Raw genomic sequence first — 21,850 nt, 5'->3', positions numbered from 1 at the left:
TTAAAAAAAAAAAAAAGACCTCTTTAAAGTTTTAAGGAGCAAAGATACCACTTTGAAGACTAAGTGGCACCTAAATCAAACCATGGTATTTTCAATGGCCTCACATGTATGTGAAAGGTGCTCTGGTGGCGTAGTGCCTAAGGCAGGTGAATGCTAACCACAAGGTTGGCCATTCAAACAAGGCAGGCACTCTGTGCAAGGAAGACTGGGTGATCTACTTCCGTACCACCTTGGAAACCCGAAGGGGGTTGCTATGAGTCTCAATCGACTCAACAGCAGTGGATTTGATTTTTGGTTATATATATGTGAAAGACAGACAATGAACAAGGAAGACCAAAGAAAAGCTGATGCCTCTGAATTGTGCTGTTGGTGAAGAATACTGAAAATACCAGAAGAATGAACAAATATATCCTGGAAGAAGTACAGCTGGAATGTTCTTTGGAAGTGAGAAGGGCCAGACTTCATCTCACCTACTTTGGTCATGTTGTCAGAAGGGACCATTCCTTGGAAAAGGATGTCATTCATGCTTGGTAAAGTAGAGGGCAGAGAAAAAAGAGGAAGATTCTTAAGAAGATGGATTGACACAGTGGCTACAACAATGGGCTCACTTATAGTAAGGATTGTGAGGATGATACACTACCGGGCAATGCCTTGTTCTGTTGCATGTGGGGTTACTATGAATCAGAACCAACTCAATGGCAGCTAACAAAAACACTACTGCTCAAATTTGAGAATCACTATTAGAATCCTTCTATAGATTTTCACATAAATGCCTAATTGCTAATTCAGAACTTCTAGAAAATATACTCAAATAAACGTACTGCCTGATTCTCCTTTTTCTCACTTGTTTATTTCCAGAGTTGTTAACTGCTGTTCTTTCATGTGAATGCTTTCAGTTAATGTCTCTAAGTACTGAAGCCTTGAGAGCCAAACTGTGGCAAACCACATTTTCAGCATGGCTTATTATTAACAAGCATGTACTCTTAGAGAAATTTTACTGTTAGGAAAGACGTACTATCTCCAGATTCTGAAATTAATCTGTAATACCAAGAAACATTAATGTGTGATCCCAGAAAGACAAGCATCTATAAAATTACCATGTATACTTTTGGTTATTTTGTAGATTCTAAAGTAAGAATAAAGAAAACCTAAACTTCTAAAAGCCAAAACAGCATTTCCTCAAATCATTTCATGAAGGATTTAGCAGAACCAATTAGAAGTTCTATAAACATTTGATTAGAAATTAAATTACATACACATACACAAACAATAGGAGCTCTGGTAGTGTAATGCGTAAGGCACTTTACTGCTAACCAGCAGGCTGGCAGTTCAAACTCACCAGTCACTCCTCGGAAGAAAGGCTGGGTAATCTACTTCTGTAGTGATACTACCTTGGAACCCAAGGTAGGGTCACTATGAGTTGGGTCCGACTTGACGGCACATACCACCACCATCACCACCACCACAAACAATACACACTCATGTGGTATACACAAAGTTTTGACACGCTGTTAAGTTCAGTGCCCTGAATGATCCTTTATTATGATGTATAGATCTCAGAACAGGAGTCCTTGGGTTGTGAAAATGGTTAATGCATTTGGCTGCTAACTGAAAGGTTGGCGGGTCAAAGCAACTCAGAGGTGCTGCTGGAAAAGGGCTAGTTATCTACTTCTAAAAAACCAGCTGTTGAAAATCCACAGCACAGTTCTACTTTGACACAGTTGGGGTCACTATGACTTGAATCAACTTGATGGCAACTGGTTAGATCTCGGAACAAGGCTTTTCTGTCATCTCTGAACGAGAGCTTCCTATAAATAGTTCCTAAGTAGGATGAAGCTCCGTAAAGGTCTGGTTTTGAATTCAGGCCTTTGCATATATACCCACATGACAACTGCACCCTGCCAGAATATACTGTGCAGAGCTCAATTAAATGCTAGGCATATGTCCTAAGCAATGATATTCACTACAACCTAATAGTTATATAATAACAAGTGAACATGGAAATTATCATGTTGTGGTAATCATCTTATGGTTTGGAGTGGCTCTTATCTGAATTTTTATGTAGTAAGTAATTTAGTAACAGCTGGATATTAGTATTAAACTTTGAAGTTAAATATTTTTACTCCTTTTCAAAGCTTCTTGATTAGTTTAATTAAAGAAGTCTTAAGATTTTGAGGTAAGGTATTTATATGTTTGGATTCTAGGCACAGTTTGTTGGGGAAAGTAACTTATCTATTTCTATACTCTATGTACTATTACTAAACTCCCAGCTGATCAAAGTAGCAGCTTTTGATTTGTGGACTTAACCTTTGGACCTAGAGCAGCCCCTGTGAAATCCCTGGGGGACTTTTAAAAAAAAAAAAAAAAAAATAGCGTAGTGTCTAAGACACCTGACTGCTAACCAGAAGGCTGGCGGTTCAAATCCTTCAGCCACTCCTTGGAAGGAAGATGGGGCAATCTATTTCTGTAGTGATCCTGCCTCGGAAACCCAACGAGGGGTCGCTATGAGTTGGGTCTGACTCGACGGCACATAACAACAACACTATGTTAACACAATTACAATTCCTGTCGTCACACTCTCCCTGTTTGAACCAATACTCTGAAGTTTGGAGCCTACATCGTGTTGCTATTTAAGTAGTAGCTAAGGAGCCCTGGTGGTGCAATTGTTAAGTGCTTGGATACTACAAGAAAGGTTGGTGGTTGCAACTCACCTAGCAGCTCCTTAGGACAAAGACCTGGAGATCTGCTCTCATAAAGATTACAGCTTAGAAAACACTATGGGGTAGTTCTACACCATCACAATGTGGTCACAATGGAATAACAACAACACTGAAGTAGCTAATTAGCAAATTATTTATATAGCATTTTCAATATGCTTATGATGTCCATACTGTGATTCCCACATCTAATAAATACAAGGATGTAGTATAAAGAAAAGTAAAAAAAAAAAAAAACAACGCAGCTCTCTTCACCCAAATCACACACACACAAAAAGCAGCAGCTCTGGTGGCATAGTGGGTAAAGCATTTGAATGCTAACAAGAAGGTTGACAGTTCAAAGTCACCAGCTGCCCTGAGGAAGAAGATGAGGCAATCTATTTCTCTAAAGATTTACAGCCTTGAAACCCAATGACTCAGAATTGATTCCATGGCAGTGGGTTTTATTTTTGGCTTATATATTTAAAAAAGTACTTTCAGAAGCATATTAAATTTGTTAGAACATTTCTGAATATATGAAAAGCATCATTTTAACTATACTGGGGACATGAAATAAAATTAAAATATAAGGCCAATTTTCAATGCACAAATTACGCTTCAATATTTTACTAAGTTATTTTTATCGAATGAAGTGATTTTTAAGAGAATGATGGCAGAACAGTGGTAAATTACTCTTAGAGAAATAAAAGAACCATAGTATTATAACCATGAACAACAAGGGTTTGATTCAAGCTTGCATAATAAAAAATCACAAAATAATCTTTGAAAAGCTGTGTGTGTGTGTGTGTGTGTGTGTGTATGGTTTTGTTTATAGAACTCATACAATAAAGTAGAACCACTGATCTAGATTAGAGGATGGACAAAGGTAAAATCTATATATAGATATTTGAGCAAACCATAGTACCTTTAAAATGACCAAATACCTAGCAGAGTTAATGGTGGAGGAGAGAAAGGAAAATGTTGGTTAAGTCTGAAGTCTGTACATATCATGGTACTCTACTAGAATACCTTTGGAACAATAGGCAAGTAAGAGAAAACTCTCTGTCCTTACCCTACAAAATCACTGCCCAGGAAAACTCTCTAACTTGCATGGTTTGTATCTCCAAATCACATCACTAACCCTACCTTCATACTGGGTTTCCAAGTCACGTGCACATACTGCCATCACATCAATCTCAACGTATTTCAATCCAAGTAAGATTTTTTTTCCCCCATGTCCTTCTCTCCCTGAGCTGTCTCCTTGTGCAAACAAACATTGCCCTTCTGTTTGCCCATAAGTGATCCCTCCACGGAGTATATCTCTTTAATGTAAATATTCACCCCATATGCCTACTGTTTGGCTGGAAGCCATGGGAGTGAGTTCAGTTCCAGACCTGAAGGGTAACTAGGGGCCATAGACTCAGGAGTCTCACCACTCTATCAGACCAGCAAACCTGCTTTTTTTTTTTTTTTTTTAAATGACTCTGAGTTTTGGTCCACATTGTTCTCCCACTCTATCCAGGATCTCCTGCACCGATCCCCCCCTCTCAGTGGTTGACAGTGGTAGCTGGGCACTACCTAGTTCTTCTGGTCTCATGGTCATACAGGCTGGGCACTACATGGTCTACCAGTCCCTTAGATTAATTGTTTCCAAGTAAGAAATTTTTGCCAAACCTCTACTGCACCCCATCTTTTTAAGGATTCTAATCTCCTAATTACTAGGACACTGTTAAAAAGAAAAAGGAAAGGTGATTACTCCAATAACCCGAACCTGAAACTTTTGCTTCTGCCTGGATTTTCCACTCATCCAACCCCTATAGTTAGTTTTCTTCAAAGTATTTTTCAGATTCATCTCCATTACAGCCATAATCCCAGCACACATACTCACTATTCTGCTGTTTTGTTATTAAAATAATTTCTTAAACTACGTCTTATCAATCTCATCAATCAAAACTTTTCTGCTGGAGGCATCCTAAGTATCTCTTTTATCGTATCAGCTCAGGAAATAAAAACAGTGTCTCACTGTACATTCTACATTCTACTGAAGATTTTTCTGCTCATTTTCAAAAGTTGTTCCCCCCACCTCACATGATATGTATGCCATCTTTGGTAAATACTTAACTAGTCTGTGCCCCAATATCCTTACTGTAAAATGGAATAATAAAAAGACTACTTAGGACTCTTCTGAAAATCAAGATGTCTCTACAGTGACAGTTTCTAAAACTTGGGCAGCACACATTAAGATCTGGCCCAATCTTTATTAATCAAATTTTCTCAAAATAAATCCCTAATCCAACCACGGTGAAATCCTCATCTCTCCCTGTTCTCAGCATTCATTGATATAACTTTTACCTTGATCTAAAAATTTCTTTCTTGCTTATATATAAAAATCTTACCATTATTTCAAAAAGTAGCTCTCCTCTCTTCTCTGATAACTCTTATGTTTACTATTACCACTTAATCTTTTAAAATAAAAACACCATAGAAACGTACTTTAAAAATCTTCAAATCTCAAACCAAAATTCATAGAAACAATTAGTCCTAGCAACTGGTACACCATTCGATCTGCAGCCTACATGACTATGAGACCAGAAGAACTAGATGGTGCCCGGCTACCACTGTCATCCACTTGGAAGGGGATCTATGTAGGAGATCCTTGATAGAGAGGGAGAACAATGTGAAACAAAACTCAAAATCATTTGGAGGGGAACAAAAGGGGGGGGCAGGTTTGCTGGTCCGATAAAGCCTGGTGGAACCACTGAGACTATGGTCCCTAACTGCCCTTCAGGTCTGGAATTGAACCCACACCTGTGGTTTCCAGCCAAACAAAAGACAGGCATATAAGTTGAACATTTACCTCAAGTGGATACACTCCTTGTAGAGAAAATCATGGGAGAAAGAAGGGCTGCTTATGCACAGGGAGACAGCTCAGGAGGCAGTAGTCCATGGAGGGATGGACACAGAGAAATGGTAACTATGGGGAGGAAGTGGAAGGGGAGCTGCTGCATTGTGGTAAACTGTGGTCAATGTCATGAGACAAAGTATATGTGAATTGTTGTATGGAAAGTGAATTTGCTTTGTGAATCTTGACCCAAATCACAATAAAAAAAAAAAAACTTCTAATCTCATGACTGAGAGATAATTACTATTAATACATTAAAATTTTGTTTTCTGAACTTTAAATATTATTAGGTAGTGATGATTAATAACACAGCCATAAAGAAAAGTAACACACATTTATTTTTACTTTCTATTTTTGCTACCAGTTGTGTGTATGTATGCATGTGTGTGTATGTATGTAAGATTATACAGTCTAGTCAAATTCTCTATTGGTATTTTATTGTTATTGTCCCTATACGTATTTATGAAAGAAACATTATTCACATCATCATCCTTGATAAAATGAACACGACAAATTTTTACAAGGTAAATAACATATAGATACTATCCTAATTTTCTGAAAAGACCTTTGATGTGAGAAATCTGCTTATATTTAAAATTAAGGAACTACAGCCTATATATATATATATATATAAATTAACACAATTGTTTTATCACCATAAAATAACCTATTCTACAATCAAGTATTTAGGAGTTCTAAATAAAAGTACTATTTTTAATGAGCTAAATTGTTTTAAATTTTAAAACATAAAGATGATAAAGACGATAGCAATAAATACTCATACAGTACTTAGTATATGCCAGATACTATTCTAAATGTTTTCTTTATATATTAACTCATTTAATACAGTACTTAGTATATGCCAGATACTATTCTAAATGTTTTCTTTATATATTAACTCATTTAATTTTTGAAACAATCCTAGAAGTATTACTTTCATTTTGCTTATTTTACAGATGAGGCAACTGAGATAAGAGAAGACTACTTTATTTGTCCAATTAGCTAATTAAATGGTAGAGCTGGGATTCCCAACAGTTATACCATACTGATGCTGTATATGCTATATAATACAGTAACTAAATTTTGTTTTTACTGAAAAAGTCAGAGATGTAACATATATTTGTTTTCTAATAAGTTCATTTTAAAAATACGGTTTATCAAACATATGAATCTGTTTTTTTATAGTATCATATATCTGAAAATAAAACTTTTATAAAATATTAGCTGTCTCACATGTAAATACTATTTAAGATCAGAATAAAGCAAACACAGCATACATTTAAAGAAAGACACAAAGAGTAAAATATCCTGAAAGGAATACAGAAGAACTGCAGTAATAGGAACATACACTTTTGGTGTTTACTTGGAAAATGCTTCCTAACCAATGAACCGGAATATACCACAGTGCAAAAAACCAAACCAAACTCAACGGCGGTCAAGTCAGTCTCGATTCACAGCGACCCCTCCTTGGGTTTCTGAGGGGCAGTATCTCTATGGAAGTAGATTGCCCAGTCGTCCTTCCAAGGAAGGGCTGGTGGGTTTGAACCGCTAGCCTTCTGGGTTAGTAGTCAAATACCTTAGGCGCTACAGCACCCACAGTGCAGTGACTAGTAAATGGGAATAGATGTTTTAGCAAGTGTATCATGTGAAAGAGCACTCCTTTTAACTTTAAAGTATGATCTATGCAACTCTGGAAATGGGAGTCATCCCATCAGCTTTTTCATGTATAGTCTGCCCTGTTTCTATTTTCACAGGGCGTCTCTTAGTTTCACCTACCTAATTCTCACCTTTAAATTACCAGTGGGCACAAATGGGAAACCACTGTCATGCACTCTCTAAGAAAGTGCACAGCAAATTTCTAAATGTATGTTAGTAGTTTATGGAATGAGAAGGAAAAAAAAAAGCTGAGAGACACACTGCTACTTGCTGTTTACTAAAGTCCAGGCACATCTCTGTCAGACAAGAAAGTAGAAGAACAGCCATACAACTATACAGGATATAATAACCAAACTCATTTTTCTTTTCAAATCTGTTCCTCCTCCATTATGTCCAGTAATAGTTAATACATTTAGAACAACTAGTTATTCAAGGCACAAATATCAAGCTTTATCCCTTTTCCCGTCTTCTGAATTTGTTTCTTTGTCTCAATTGCACTTAAACCGTTCAGACTTCATTTCTTATCTGGATCATTAAAACACCCTCATAACTCAATCTTCTTGACGATGGCTTCTTTCTCCTCTAGTCCAGTTTCATACTGTCACCAAAAGTTTACTTATGAAACAGTTATGTTACTTTCTTGCTTAACAAATTTCCAAATTTCTTAGAAAAGCACACGACTTCAACAGTATGTATATATAATTTTGGATGAAACAAAATGGAGAGATGAGAAAGAAGTAGTCTAAGACCTATAGAAGGAGCTCTGGTAGCATAGTGCCTAAGGCACTTGACTGCTAACCAGAAGGCTGGCGGTTCAAACCCCTACCAGCCACTCCTCAGAAGGAAGGCTGGGCAATCCTACTTCTGTAGTGATACTGCCTCGGAAATCCAAAGAGGGGTAGCTATGAGTTGGGGCCGACTCAATGGCACATAACAACAAAAAAGACCTATAGATGCTCAAATATTTTAAAGGTGAAAGACAAAAATGAAAAAAAGTAACAATTGTATCAATTGAATTACTATAAAGCATTAGTAATATTTCAGGCATTTATTTCTGATAAATTTAAAATAATGACTGAGGTTGTATACATTCAGTTGTTCGTTTATTAAAAAAACACATCTTATTTTTTAACAAATGAAGGTCAGATTATTTTTGGCTAAAATTCAATGCCTTATATACTTGGGTCACTTAACTACAGCTCTAATACCAATTTTATGGGATAAATTTTAAATTTTTAACTTCTTTCAAAGGATGGACATCTACAAATAAAGTTATCAATTGAACAGAAGCATAAATCATTTTTACCAATTATTTCTAAACTACACTACAGTCACAGAAACATGTAACTGAATTCAAGGAAGCCAGAAATGCAGTTAAGAAAGTCAAGAGTAAATGGCATGCCAGAAGCAAACTGTGTCAGTGACAATGTTAGTTTATATAACGTGGAACTGGGAGTAAAAAAATCCTAGATGACATATTTACATTTCTTGTTATTCTGTTAACTATACAGTAAATTTACTGTTCTTTTTACATATACATATATATCATCAATCATTACTAATAGATGACACCACAAGGTCAGAAAAGGCTAAACATATGTACACGTATATATATGTATTATTTATACCATGTGAATGTAATCTAAAAGAGACACACATAGAAACATATAAAATGGATATATACCTATTTAGAAAAACTGGAGAGTCAGAGAAGGCAAAGTTTTACTACCATCTCAGCTATTTTGAGTCCTAGCCAAGTCTAAACTTCAGACTTCATACATAGTACCAGGGAAAAACTCCCAGATAATCAGTAATTTAGAGTAGCTTGTTTTACCTTATTTAGAAAACGAAGAATGTCAAGTATGCGTAAGGAAAATAAGTGCATTCACAAAAGAGTAGAAAAAACACTTCATTTTCAATTACCTTTTCCAACTTTTTGGCCTCAATGTGTCGTAGTACTTGTTCTCGCCAATCATGAGGGACTTTACTTTTTCCTGGAGGATCTAATAAAGAATGCTCAGAACCAACCCTTGCATTTGGTCTTTTTGAAGGACTTGTCCGTGAATAATTGAAATCACTAACTGACATAGTTCTCTCTGGTATTTCAGTTACAGAGGGTCGGGCACTCTGAGGCCGTGGTGCATTTGGACCATCAATGCTGTATGTTCGTGCAGAAAGAGGTCTCTGTGATCCAGACAACACTGGTGGAGTTCTTCCCATTGAATGTAACTCCCTGTACGATAAATAATCTCCTTCAGGAATTTGGGCCCGCCTTGTGGGGCCTGCATCTCCAAGATTTACTGAGGCTGTAGAGGACACACTACTTTGTCGCTGAATTGTAGATCGAGTTACTCCAGGATTGAGTCGGTCATTTGGTGAAAGAGCCCACACATCCCCATGTCTTGCTGGGCCAAATCTCTGATGTAAATGGTATGAAGTATTAGCTCGAACATTATTATGATTAGAGAAATTCATATTTGCAGAATGTTTAGCATAATTGTGGCTTTCTATGCTCTCTGATCTAGGAAGGCGCTGAGGAGGAAAACTGACATGATCTATTTGGAGATTCTGTTTGGCATGCCACAAAGTATCTTTGGCTGCAGTACTGCTGTTACAACTACTATACTGGACATTATATTGCAGAGGACCATATATCTGAGGTGTAGATTGTGGACCACATGTGGTGGGGCCTCTTATATTTGGCTCTTCAGGATTATGATTTGAATCAAACTTGAAAATCACCTTTGTATTTGTACCTGATACTAAATCAGAAGATGAAGAAGAACCTGTAAATACTTGTAGTGGTTGATCATACAAAACTGTGGCTGACTTGCTCCTGACTATATTTTTTCCATCAACAGTAGATGTTATTTTAACTGTTGCACTTGGCTGCTGAGGTCCATTATCACTAAGAATGTCATAGATTTTTAGTTTTCCAGTCTCCATATTAGTTATGCTATGAGATTTTACAACAGACCCAATTGGCCCACTTCTCTGAGGGGAGAGATCTTCAGTGCTTTTAGAAATACCCATGTCAATAGAAGACTCAATATCAAATGGTTCAGTCCTCCTAGGAGATTGTGGAGTTTCCTCAGAATGTCCATTTACTTTATTTATGGTTTCCAGGTTAGGATATTTGTTTCCATTTTCCAAGTGCTCAGCTTCTCCTTTAGCATTTGTGTTTAAAAAGCCCATTCCAAGCACTATGTCCTGTGTCTTTGATCTTTCCACTATCTCTGGTTGAAATGTATCATCAGTTACAAGTTTATTAAAATTCATATTTATATGGTCTAATTTGTGAGATTCATCAGATGTGGCTGTTGAGTCCACACCTTTCTCAATTAGAACTAATTGCTCTTCAATATTCAAATCATATTCAGGAAGGTTAAAATCTTTGTTACTATGGATCTTGGATTTTTCTTCTGTTGAATTGTTTAAAATATCTCCATTTTGCAAGAGGCTATTAAAATTTTCATCTTCTTGCCTAAAAAAAAGATAATTTTATGAAAAACAACATAAAATTCAGTTTATTAGTAAGGGTGACATTATTAACTAATTAGTTAATGTGCAGGTATAAAAAATTAAGAGTTGATGCAGTCACAAATAAAAGGCATTTACTACAAAGTATGTGACTTAAACGTATTATTTTAATAGTATTTAATATAGGCTTATTTTAAATTGAGAGACGAAAACAAAAGAAAATTCGTAAGTATCGTCAAGATTCATTTCCATCAATATCCTCAACGTATTTTGTCACAAAATAGTTTGATAGGGCTAAACAATGAAGAAAAACAGACTGTGGCGACTTTTCACGACTGTGCTAAGAAATGAAATGTTTGAAAGATGGACAAATACACTGAAAGAAAGCAAGTAAACTAGAATAGTTGAGTAAAGATGATAGGACACTTTTAAACATGATTCTGAAACATTACATTAACCATATTAAATCAATTTTTATTAAAGTCAAACACATAAACAAAAAAACTACACAAAGCAAAGAATCAGTCTCCCAAGTTCTGTATACATTTGTGGAAGCAAAAAAGAAAGTAAATCTAATCATTCTTCTAAATGCCTATGTTGTATTTGCCTTGCTATTATTTTTTATACCAATAAATTTTGTAAGATGGTGACAAACCTGATTTTGGAATCAATACCAATACGAGTTTCTTTCACTGGAGAGCAGAGTGAGGTGTCTTGGCTACTATCAGTATTAAGAGATACTGAATCAGACATCCGAGATGGAGAAGAGCAATTGCTGTTATTCTGATTGCTATTGTGTGTAGCTTCATCTGATAAAGAATCTGTGTCCTTTGTATCATCTGAAAGAAAACAATTTAAGAATGATAAAGCCATCAAGAATTTGTGTGAAATGCTTTCCAGTGAAGAAAAATGGCATTTATACTGTACTGCTCCATATATGAAGTTATACGTTACATAGAAAGTAACCAGAGATATCCCTGCAAAGTCGGTCTTTTGTGTATATTCACACAAAGATTAGAGAATTTTAAAAGTGGCATCATTATTTTAATCTAATCAATGTTAGGATTATTCAGAATTTGATTTACTTTTAACTACTGACAAGATTATATTATACATTTTCTAAGGCCATCAACTAGTTTTAGTGAGCATGCTTTTTTACTCATTCACAATAAAGAAAAAGTAATCTTACATAGTTGCATTTCACAATCTTTGCAAACTTATCTGGGTAAAACATTATTTCACATACATGTGGAATTTATTGTGGCATAGTGCCTAAAGCATGTGACTGCTAACCAGAAGGCTGGTGCTTCAAATCCACCAACTATTCCTCAGAAGGAAGACTGGGCAATCTACTTCCATAGAGATAATGCCTTGAAAACCCAAGGAGGGGTTGCTATGAGTCGGATCTAACTCAATGGCAGTGCATTTAGTTTTTATTCTTATAATAAAAATGAGCAACGTATTCAAATAACTCTGAAAGTCAAATGCCTTAAGCACTAAACCACCAGAGCTCCCATGCAGTCTAATATAAACACACACACAAACATCAAATAAATCAAGGAATTTTCACAAAGTTAGCTCCCAAAGTTTTATAAGCATTTCATAGAATTGTTTATCAATAATGAATTTTCAAACATGTGAGATGGCTGTATGTGTATGAATTTTATAAATGAAATGGGCTGTTCATATTCCATTATAGGCATGTAATGTAAAAACTAGCTATTATTACCCCTTCTTGGGTTTCTGAGGTGGTATCTCCACAGAAGCAGATTGCCCAATCTTCCTTCCGAGGAGCGGCTGGTGGGTTTGAACCGCCAGCCTTCTGTTGGCAGTCAAATGCCTTAGGCACCATGCCACCAGAGCTCCCAGTTATTATTGTTTTTAAAGTGTTAAAAGTGTAACAATTTATTACCTTTACAACTCTAAAGACTATTTTTTAACTAAATGAATTCTATCCAAATCACAGAAATAGTGTATATCATAGTTATACCCATAGGATATTATATCAATTAGGGATATTTTAGCTGTTCCACAGAATTAAGGAGTACAGTGCACATATTCCAGATTGTGTTTATAGTTGAAAAACATAGCATGTCATGTTAACCTTAATGTATTTGGAGGTCATGGATTCTTAATTTTTAAAGGACTGTTAAATAGATGGTTGATAAGTTCTTTCCTAGCTATACTCCCTACATTACTCCTTTCTTCCTGTATCATGAGACTATTGTGAAAATTAGATGATAAAACATGTAAAATATTAACTATCATTTAGTAAGTGCTCAAGAAATACTATTATTAATTGATACCATAAAGTGTAAGGGTGATAAAATTTGGTGGAGATAATGTAGAGCTATTCAGGCACTGGCAGGGATGAGTGACCGAAGAACATGGGGAAGGTACAGATATCTATTCCCTTCTAAAAGTTTGTAAAAACTAAGATCACATGTAAGAACAGCTGCAAGGTTAACAAAAAACTTGGGATAGATAAGAGTGAAATAATACTGAGCATCAAGGATACACCAGGTACTGCACTAGACTTGGATCCTTTTGTCCACTTGATATGCATAAAAAAAATCATCATTAACTTTATTGTATGTCAAGTCAGAAACATCCCCATTAATAAAATTAAGTAATTCAATAATCATAGCCACACAGAAATGGAAATGGAATTAAAATCTATGCTTAAGTCCACACCCTTATAAATATCATGAGGGGAGAAAAGATCTATCATTATCTTTGTTTAAAAATAAGAGAGACAAGGATCTAGAACTTTTAGAAAAGGTTTGTTTTAAAAGTTGTCTCTACAGCATGTTTTCAGTAACATAGTAAGATTTAATGAAATTTATTCCAAACATTTTCATAAATTCTATTCTTAGTGCTCTTCTTCAACATCTAACCTTTTCTGTTATTACTAAGTGCTACCACTTTTGGTTGGTTAATAGAGGTTTCAATTAATGGTGGTCGCATCTCTGCCATTTTCATCTCTTCATCAGAAGATAGTTCTTCAGATTCCTAGTTTAAAGAAAAAAGGGGAAATATTTATAAAAATTACATTTTGATTTCTTTTCAAGTCATCAGAACTTCAAAGAAAAAAGAATATTGAGAACATGTATGAAACATTTTTCATGATAAGTGACTAAAACTAGTATATATTAAATTTTCAAGATAGGGCAATAAAACTATGGCAATTACTGAAACTATGTCAAAGTGCCCATGTGATAGAGATTTCTGTGGCAGATGCTAATTGAAGTATATTAATGAATGACTATGTGATTGGTGCTAGAGAAGCAAAGGTTAATGAAACACAATCCTTGCCTTGAAAAACTTAATTTCATGAGGAAACCCAACAAAATGTCTCCCCTTAATTTTCAAATTTATTCTCTCAAGGATCACTGGGTTCCAAGGAAGCAGCTGGACTGAAGTATTCTGCCATTAAAATGAACTAATGTCAATCTCTGCCAAATTTGGAAACAGAATTTAATTAATCTCTATAAATTTTTCTCTAAAAAATGCAGATAAGCAACTTCCCTAGCTTATCTACCATTGAGAGCTATCAGGATGGCAACAAATGATACAGCAGTCAACAAATATTAATAGAAAAATTAATGAATATTTTATATGCTATATACAAAAATCACATATTCTGGAAATAAAATGATTCCTAGTTAATATGAGGAAAATAAACAGTATTTTACAGGGTCCTAAAAATGCTGACATGCAGCTAGTGAGCACTTGAAATGCAGCTAGTGGAACTGAGAAACTAAATTTTTAACTTTGACTAATTTAAATAGCTATACATAGCCAATATACCATATAGGATAGTGCATCCATAAATCAAAAATATTTCAGATAGTTATTTTAAATAGTTAAAGCTTCACCATATTACATGGCTACCAGTAGTATATCAGAAGAATGTAAAATCATGCAGTCACTTTGGAAAACTGGCAGTTCCTCCACTGGTTAAACATAGAGTTACTATATCATCTAGCCATTACATTTGTAGGTATGTACTCAAGAGAAAAGAAATGTCCACATAGAAACCTGTCTATGAAGGTTGATAGCAGCTTTACTCATAATACCAAAGAAGTAGAAACAACTCAAGTATGCACTAACTGATAACCAAAGTGTGTTGTATCTATACAATGGACATTATTCAGCCACAGAAAGGGATGAAATACTGATACATGCTACAACATGGATAAACCAGAAAACATTATGTAAAGTGGAAGAAGTCAGTTACAAAAAAGCATATATTGTATAATTCAATTTGTATGTAATGTCCAGAGTAGGCAAATTTATGGAGACAGAAAGTAGATTAGTGGTTGCCCGGCTGAGGGAGATGGAGCATCTGGGGATGATGTCTCAGGGGTGCAAGGTTTCTTTTGGGGGTACTCAAAATGCTCTAAAATTAATTGTAGTGATGGTTGCATGTTTCTATGAATACACCAAAAGCCACTGAACCATACATCTTAAATGAGTGAACTATATAGTGTGTAAATTACTTTTCATGATGCTGGCTTTGTTTTGTTTTTCAAAGCTACAGCTTATACTGGTGGTTCTAGAAAAAACCCTGTCATCTAATAAAATTTATCTGACAGTCAAGAAAAATATAACCTCACCTTCAAGAATAAATACTTACTTAAGTCAAAGAAGAAGAACTATAGCAAATTTTACCTTTCATTTTTAAATTACAGAAGTAAAAGCAATCACAATTATGCATTAAAAAAAACAAGAAGTTTAGAGGAGACAGAACCTCCATAAGCTAATTTACAAAGTAAAATTTGAGAACAATGGGTATAATAAGTTTAAAGTAATAAGTGGTATTTTAGCAGATATTATAAAATTTCTCAATGAAGAACACATTAGTAAGCATAATTATTTTTTTAATATTGAGGTTTCTCTTATCTTTAGTTAGCAAAAATGTAATATTACATTGAAAGTTCTTTTGACTGCTCCAGAGAAAACCATAAAGCCATACCTCAAAAACATCACCATGGTTAACAATATGCTTCAAGTTGTCAGAGACTTTCACATGTGCAGTCACTGGCAGATTCACAGGATTGATCTCAGCTTCAAGTTCATTGATCATCTGTATAGAGTTCCCTATCATATATTTCTCTCTTTCATCAGGTTTACTTTTTACTGGAGTAGTACTTTCTGAAGTCTAAGTAAAAGGAAAGATAAAGAATTGATATTTTTCAAGTTCTATATCTATTAATGTACTCAGATTAAAATGTGAAAGTAATTAACCATCTTCCTACTCTAGATAAATCTTAAACAAGGAAACTTTAAACATAGAAATCTATTGCAGTCACAGATAAAATGCTCATTTTAGGAACAAGTGTCCCTCAAAAGCCTATAATGAGTAACCAGTTGCTCAAGTTGATTCCAATTCATGGCCACCCTAGGTGTGTCACAGTAGAACTGTGATCCAAAGAAAGGGTTTTCTTTCAATGGCTAATTTGTTGGAAGTAGATCATCAGCTCTTCCTTCTGATGTAGACTAAAATCTCTAGCATTTTGGTTAGCAACTAAGTACAATAATTGACTGCACCACCCAGCAAGGGCCAAAAGATCCATAAACCACATTAAAATTTATAATTTAGCTGAGGCTAATTTAGAAGTTGTAAGGAGTTACTTGTATGAATTACTTTGCTCAGCATGCTCAACTCAGGGTACTTAAATTTTTTTCTGATCATTGCAGAATATATATTAAATCTGTTGTTGCTGTTAGTTGCCATCAATTCCAACTCATGGCGACACCACATATGTAGAGCAGAACAGAACTGCTCCACAGGATTTTCAAGGCTGTGACCTTTTGGAAGCAGACTGTCAGGTCTATCTCATGAGATGCCTCTGGATGAGTCTGAACTGCCAACCTTTCTGTTAGTGGTCCAGTGCTTAACCATTTGCACCACCCAAGGACTCCTACAGTTAACTCTTACCCATCACTGTTGTGTTGATTCCAACTCATAGGGACACCACAGGACAAAGCAGAACTGCCCCAGAGGGTTTCCAAGATTGTAAATCTTTTTGAATTTTTAAAAATATTTTATTGTGTTTCTGGTGAAAGTTTATACAGCATATTAGGTTTCCATTTAACAATTTTTTTTTTTATATGTGTTACATTTTCCACATTGTGTCAACATTCTTATTACTTCTGTTGTGGTTATTTGGCTTCCATTAATCTAGCTTCCCTGCCCACTCTGATCTTCTCATCTTTGCTTTAGGGTAAATGTTGACTATTTGATCTCATATTGACTATTTATTTACTATTTATTTTGTTGTTGTTGAGAATATACTTAGCAAAACATACATCAATTCAACAGCTGCCACATGTACTATTTAGTGACAGTGATTACATTCTTTGAGTTATGCAACAATGCTCACCCTCCTTTTCTAAGTTATTCTTCCCTCATTAGTATCAACTCACTGTCCCCTAAGGTTCCCATCTAATCTTATGAGGTACTGATGTCAATTTGATCTCATACAGTTCTTAAAAGAGCGTAACACTCAAGGCAGACCTGTGAAACAGGTTAAGCCAAGCTATTGTTTGGTTTAAGAAAATTTTAGGGGATATTTTTGGTTTGAGGTTTAAGGATGATCTCAGGGCAATAGTTTCAGGGGTTTATCTACCTTCCATGGCTCCAGAAAGTCTAGAGACCATGAAAATTTAAAATTTTGTTCTACATTTCTCCCCCTTTTGATCAGGATTATTATATGGAGTCTTTGATCAAAATGTTCAGTAATGGTAGTAAGGCACCACCTAGTTCTTTGGTTTCATGGTAAAGGATGCAGTTGTTCATGGAGGCAATTAGCTACACATTCCATATGCTTCTCCTATTCCTGATTCTCTTTCTTCTTCTGTTGTTCCAGGTGAATAAAGAACAATTATTGTGCTTTGGATTGCCACTTGCAAGTTTTTAAGATCCCAGCCACTATGCAATATACTAGGAGGCAGAACAGAAGCACTAAACATGTTATTTGGTCATTAACTGGGATGTTGCATGAAATCATGACCCTAAATATCTAAACCAAGGAACCAAATACCATGAGATTTTTGCTTGTACATAAGCAGCCTCAGTAGCTACTCTTTTTTTCTGTCATTGTTATAAGTGTATTTATGACACAACTTTTGCTAATTTAACTTTTTAGGTGTACAACTTATTGACAGCAATTATAATAATTGGCTCTAAATCTTTAAGGAAGCAGATTGACATTTCTTTCTCCAGCAGAGCAGATGGTAGGTTCAAACCTCTGACTTCTCAGTAAGCAACTGAGTGCTTAACCACTAAACATTAGCAGAGCTCCTTTATTATGTATTATCTTATATTAAGTATTATATCTCCTGCAGGGACATAATACTTGTTTCTGTGATACAGTGTGGGTGAAAATGTCAACTAAAAGGAATACATAGGTTAGAGATTTGTGAATCTTTCTGAAATATCCCAAGGAAATGTCAAAGGTCTATCATACCAATTATATTTAAATTAGAATGGGATAGAGGAGGAGTTTTACCAGAGGTGGAAAAAAAAGTATTTCCACAGTGGTAAGTTTCTGACAATTATTATCTTATTCTTTTGTTCAGACAATGATAAAACTCTGTCACTTAACTTTGAAACAGATTACATTCCCAATAGATTTGTATCCAGACACATATACTAGCCCATTCAGACATTCTATAGCCACACAGGTGGTGATGGTACCAGTTAGGGAATTAGCTAATGATTATTATAGTGTCCCAGTTCAGAGAGCTGAGAACAAAACCATAAATTTGAGAGTACAATTTAGCATTAGTAAAAAGGTTCATTACATCAATTGTCATTTAAAATTTTAAAGAACTTGAAATAGGTTTCAGTTAAATCTTCTGAATTAAGTTTTCTAACCTTCACGCCCACATCTTTATTTACAACTTGCTGATCTTCATGTGATTTCAAATCTTTTCCAGAGTCTTCACTGGTTTCTTCATCTTTTAATCTATGTACAATGGTTTGAACTGTTTTGACCATATTCTTAAGCTCATCTGGGTACGGTGTTGGGTATCTCTTCAAATTTCCTTCCTAGAGAAACAGAGTAAGGAAAATTTGAAACATGGATATCTATTTCTAACATCAATGTAAAACAAAATTTAACCTATATCCATCCCGATTACATTGAATATCTAGTTCAGCGGGATAACTATGAGATAGATTATAGGTCTTTGAAAGCATTTTGGACTTCAACAGTTAAACAAAAATATAGTTTTCAAAAAATAGCCAACAGGTAAATAAAAGTCTGGTACCAAAGAATACTCAAAAGACTACACATTTACAAATTTCATTATGTTTTAAAGGGTATTTTAAACCAAAAAATCAAACTCACTACTGTCAAGTCGTTTCTGACTCATAGTGACCTCTCCTTGGGCTTGATTGCCCAACCTTCCTTCCGAGGAGTGGCTGGTGGTTTGAACCAACAGCCTTTCAGTTAGCAGTCAAATGACTTGGGCACTACACTACCAGAACTCCCAAAAGATATTTTAGCAGACTGATATACTTTCCATTTAGAGATGTAAAGTGTGGATTATGTGAAAAACCCTGTCACTTGTCTCTGAGACAAATGACATTTCCCAGACTGATTTGTATCTATACATACATATGATTCAGATTTTTTATACTTACGTTTTCTGAACCAGGAACCAAGCTTTTTGAAGGTCAGCCTAATTGTTGTTTGGTATGACTAATTTAGTCTATAAAAAGGGGCAAATAAAATAATATCCACAGATAACTTAGAAATGTATTTTGCTGTTTCTGTAACTGCCACACATGTTCTCAATCCCATAAAGAACAAAATGTTTATAACAAAGAGTTATCACTAGGAAGCACATAAATAAATCATTTAAGAAAGGGAAGTGGAAGAAATAGCCATTTCATATATCTAAAACAAGCAAACAAAAACAATTAAACCAAACAAAAGAAAGAAAGAAACAATAACTCCAAAAGCACTAAACTCTAGAGTTAAATGTTGTTATTGTTGTTGTTGTTGTTGTTATGTGCCATCAGGTCAGATCTAACTCACAGCGACTCCTTCTTGGGTTTCCGAGGTGGTATCACTACAGAAGTAGATTACCAAACTTTCCTTCCATAGAGTTAAATAAAAGGGTACTAATACAAGATAAAGCTCTAGTTAGCTGCTGTAGCCCACGATGATCTTCTTCTATATTTAAACATATTATAAACTTTAACTTTTGGTCACATAGTTTTTATACTGCTCTCGAATTACTTCATGTGTAAAATGTACTGGCTCAGTAAGTACCCTGAGTGCAAGGAACTAATCCAACACTTGTTTTGTTATTTCCAAACTACAGCACCCAGTGAGTATCAGCAGACCTGTGTCAAACTTGAAGGCAGAAAGTATATGCTCACCCTGGGAGGTGCCTCCCTTTCATCCTTGTCTTCATCACATTCAAATGCCACTTGAGCTCGCTGTTTCCTCTGTTCCTCCCACAATGAAGGATTAAAACTTTCATTATCTGATATAAACATAACTAGAGAAAAGCAAAAAAAAAGAAAACACAAACTATATTTTACTGTAAGTATGAAAAACCATTAACATCTTCATAATTTTATTAGTTATATTCATTAAGGTAAGTTTGAGATAGTCAATCCCAGCAGCTAGAAATCCTAAGTAACTACTAAAACAACCAAACTCACTGCCGTCAAGTCGATTCGACTCATAGTGACCCCTCCTTGGATTTCCAAAGCCATATCTCTATGGAAGTAAATTGCCCAACCTTCCTCCCAAGGAGTGGCTGGTGGGTTTGCACCACAAGCCTTCTGGTTAGCAGTCAAATGCCTGAGGCACTACGCTATCAGAGCTCCTGAGTAACTACTTGTTGCTGTTGTTGTTATGTGCCGTCAAGTTGGACCTGACTCATAGTTACCCCTCTTTGGGTTTCCAAGGCAGTATATCATTATGGAAGTAGAAGGAAGGACGTGATTATTATTTTTTTACAATGTCAATCCCTTATCCTTTCTTTCCTAAATCTGATTCATCTGCTTTTGTTACCAGAGGGGTTCCTGAAGAGAATCCATCAATTAAAATATTTTACAGATTTCCGGTAAGATGGAGGAATAGGCAGACAGACCCTCTTCAACAAAGAAAAGAAAAACCAATTGACAGAGATACAGAAGATAAGCCTGGAACCCTGAGCTTTGAAAGGAATGATACAGAAGTGGATTAGGCACCAAATAGTGGAAAAGTCTGAACAAAAACAGTGAGTAGAGAAATGGTTGGAGCTGCAGACTGTCAGCTACTCTGATGAGACCAACAGCCTGAATATTTCCAAGTGGTGTTGGGACTGATCAGTCCCACTCACCAAAGGCTGCAGGGACAACTGCTCTGGTGGCCTATGACTAGGAAAGAAACCAGCAAGGAGGGAGACAACCTGAGCTGTGGACTTTCTGCTGTCTAGAGAGCACAGCCATTTTGATTGTTTACATGTGGCAGCCATTTTGGATATTTAAAGTGACCAAGGGTGTAGCCATTTTGAATGTTTACAAGTGGCAACCATTTTGGATTTTAAAGTGATAGCATTCTCATTCAGATTCCAGGGACCTAAGAACAGGCTCTGTTTGCCAGGGTCAGCAAGGATATACAAGAGCCTGACAACAGGAAATGAGACAGGTGGTAAGTGTGTAAGTGCTGTCAACTTGTGAATAGAGGAGGACAGCACAGTACCCTGCCTGTATAGATAACATACAAATAAAACAAAGAAGACAAATTGTGGGCAAGTCACCCCAACATATAATCTACCAATTACATATAAACACAAAAACGTCACAATGCCTCGGAGACAACAGAGTATCACAGTCCACACAAAGAAGCAAAATAAAGCAAGAGAAACAAGGGACCAGGATACAGACCCAAACACATCCCTGAGAAAGCAGCAGCATTGGAACTCCATGATAAGGAATTCAAAAGAATTATATTTAGGTATCTTCAAAGGATTGAGAGACAGACCAAGGAAAACACAGACAAAATCCTAGAAGAATTTTGGAAGAAATTATAAGAACAAAATGACAAAATATATGAAAAATTAGAAATGATTCTAAATCTACAGATAGAAATCCAGACGATTA

At 35.5% G+C, this 21,850-nt stretch overlaps 1 protein-coding gene across 1 annotated transcript in view; it reads right to left on the bottom strand.

Annotated features, from left to right (window-relative positions):
• ERBIN (erbb2 interacting protein) overlaps window positions 1–21,850 on the bottom strand; it is a 122,426-nt gene that overhangs the window by 23,007 nt on the left and 77,569 nt on the right. Inside the window, exons 14-19 of the mRNA XM_042782537.1 lie at window positions 20,135–20,256; window positions 18,620–18,793; window positions 15,713–15,898; window positions 13,632–13,746; window positions 11,390–11,573; window positions 9,178–10,738 (exon numbers count right to left, since the gene is read on the bottom strand). Coding sequence (XP_042638471.1) covers window positions 9,178–10,738; window positions 11,390–11,573; window positions 13,632–13,746; window positions 15,713–15,898; window positions 18,620–18,793; window positions 20,135–20,256 — 2,342 coding nt within the window. The remainder of the gene's footprint in view (window positions 1–9,177; window positions 10,739–11,389; window positions 11,574–13,631; window positions 13,747–15,712; window positions 15,899–18,619; window positions 18,794–20,134; window positions 20,257–21,850) is intronic.

The sequence above is a fragment of the Orycteropus afer genome, unplaced genomic scaffold, assembly GCF_000298275.1.
Source record: "Orycteropus afer afer isolate SDZICR_OR568_19922 unplaced genomic scaffold, OryAfe1.0 scaffold00362, whole genome shotgun sequence".
Lineage (NCBI taxonomy): Eukaryota > Metazoa > Chordata > Mammalia > Tubulidentata > Orycteropodidae > Orycteropus > Orycteropus afer.
Note: the sequence above shows the minus strand (reverse complement) of the source record. Positions and strands in the feature narration are given on the sequence as shown.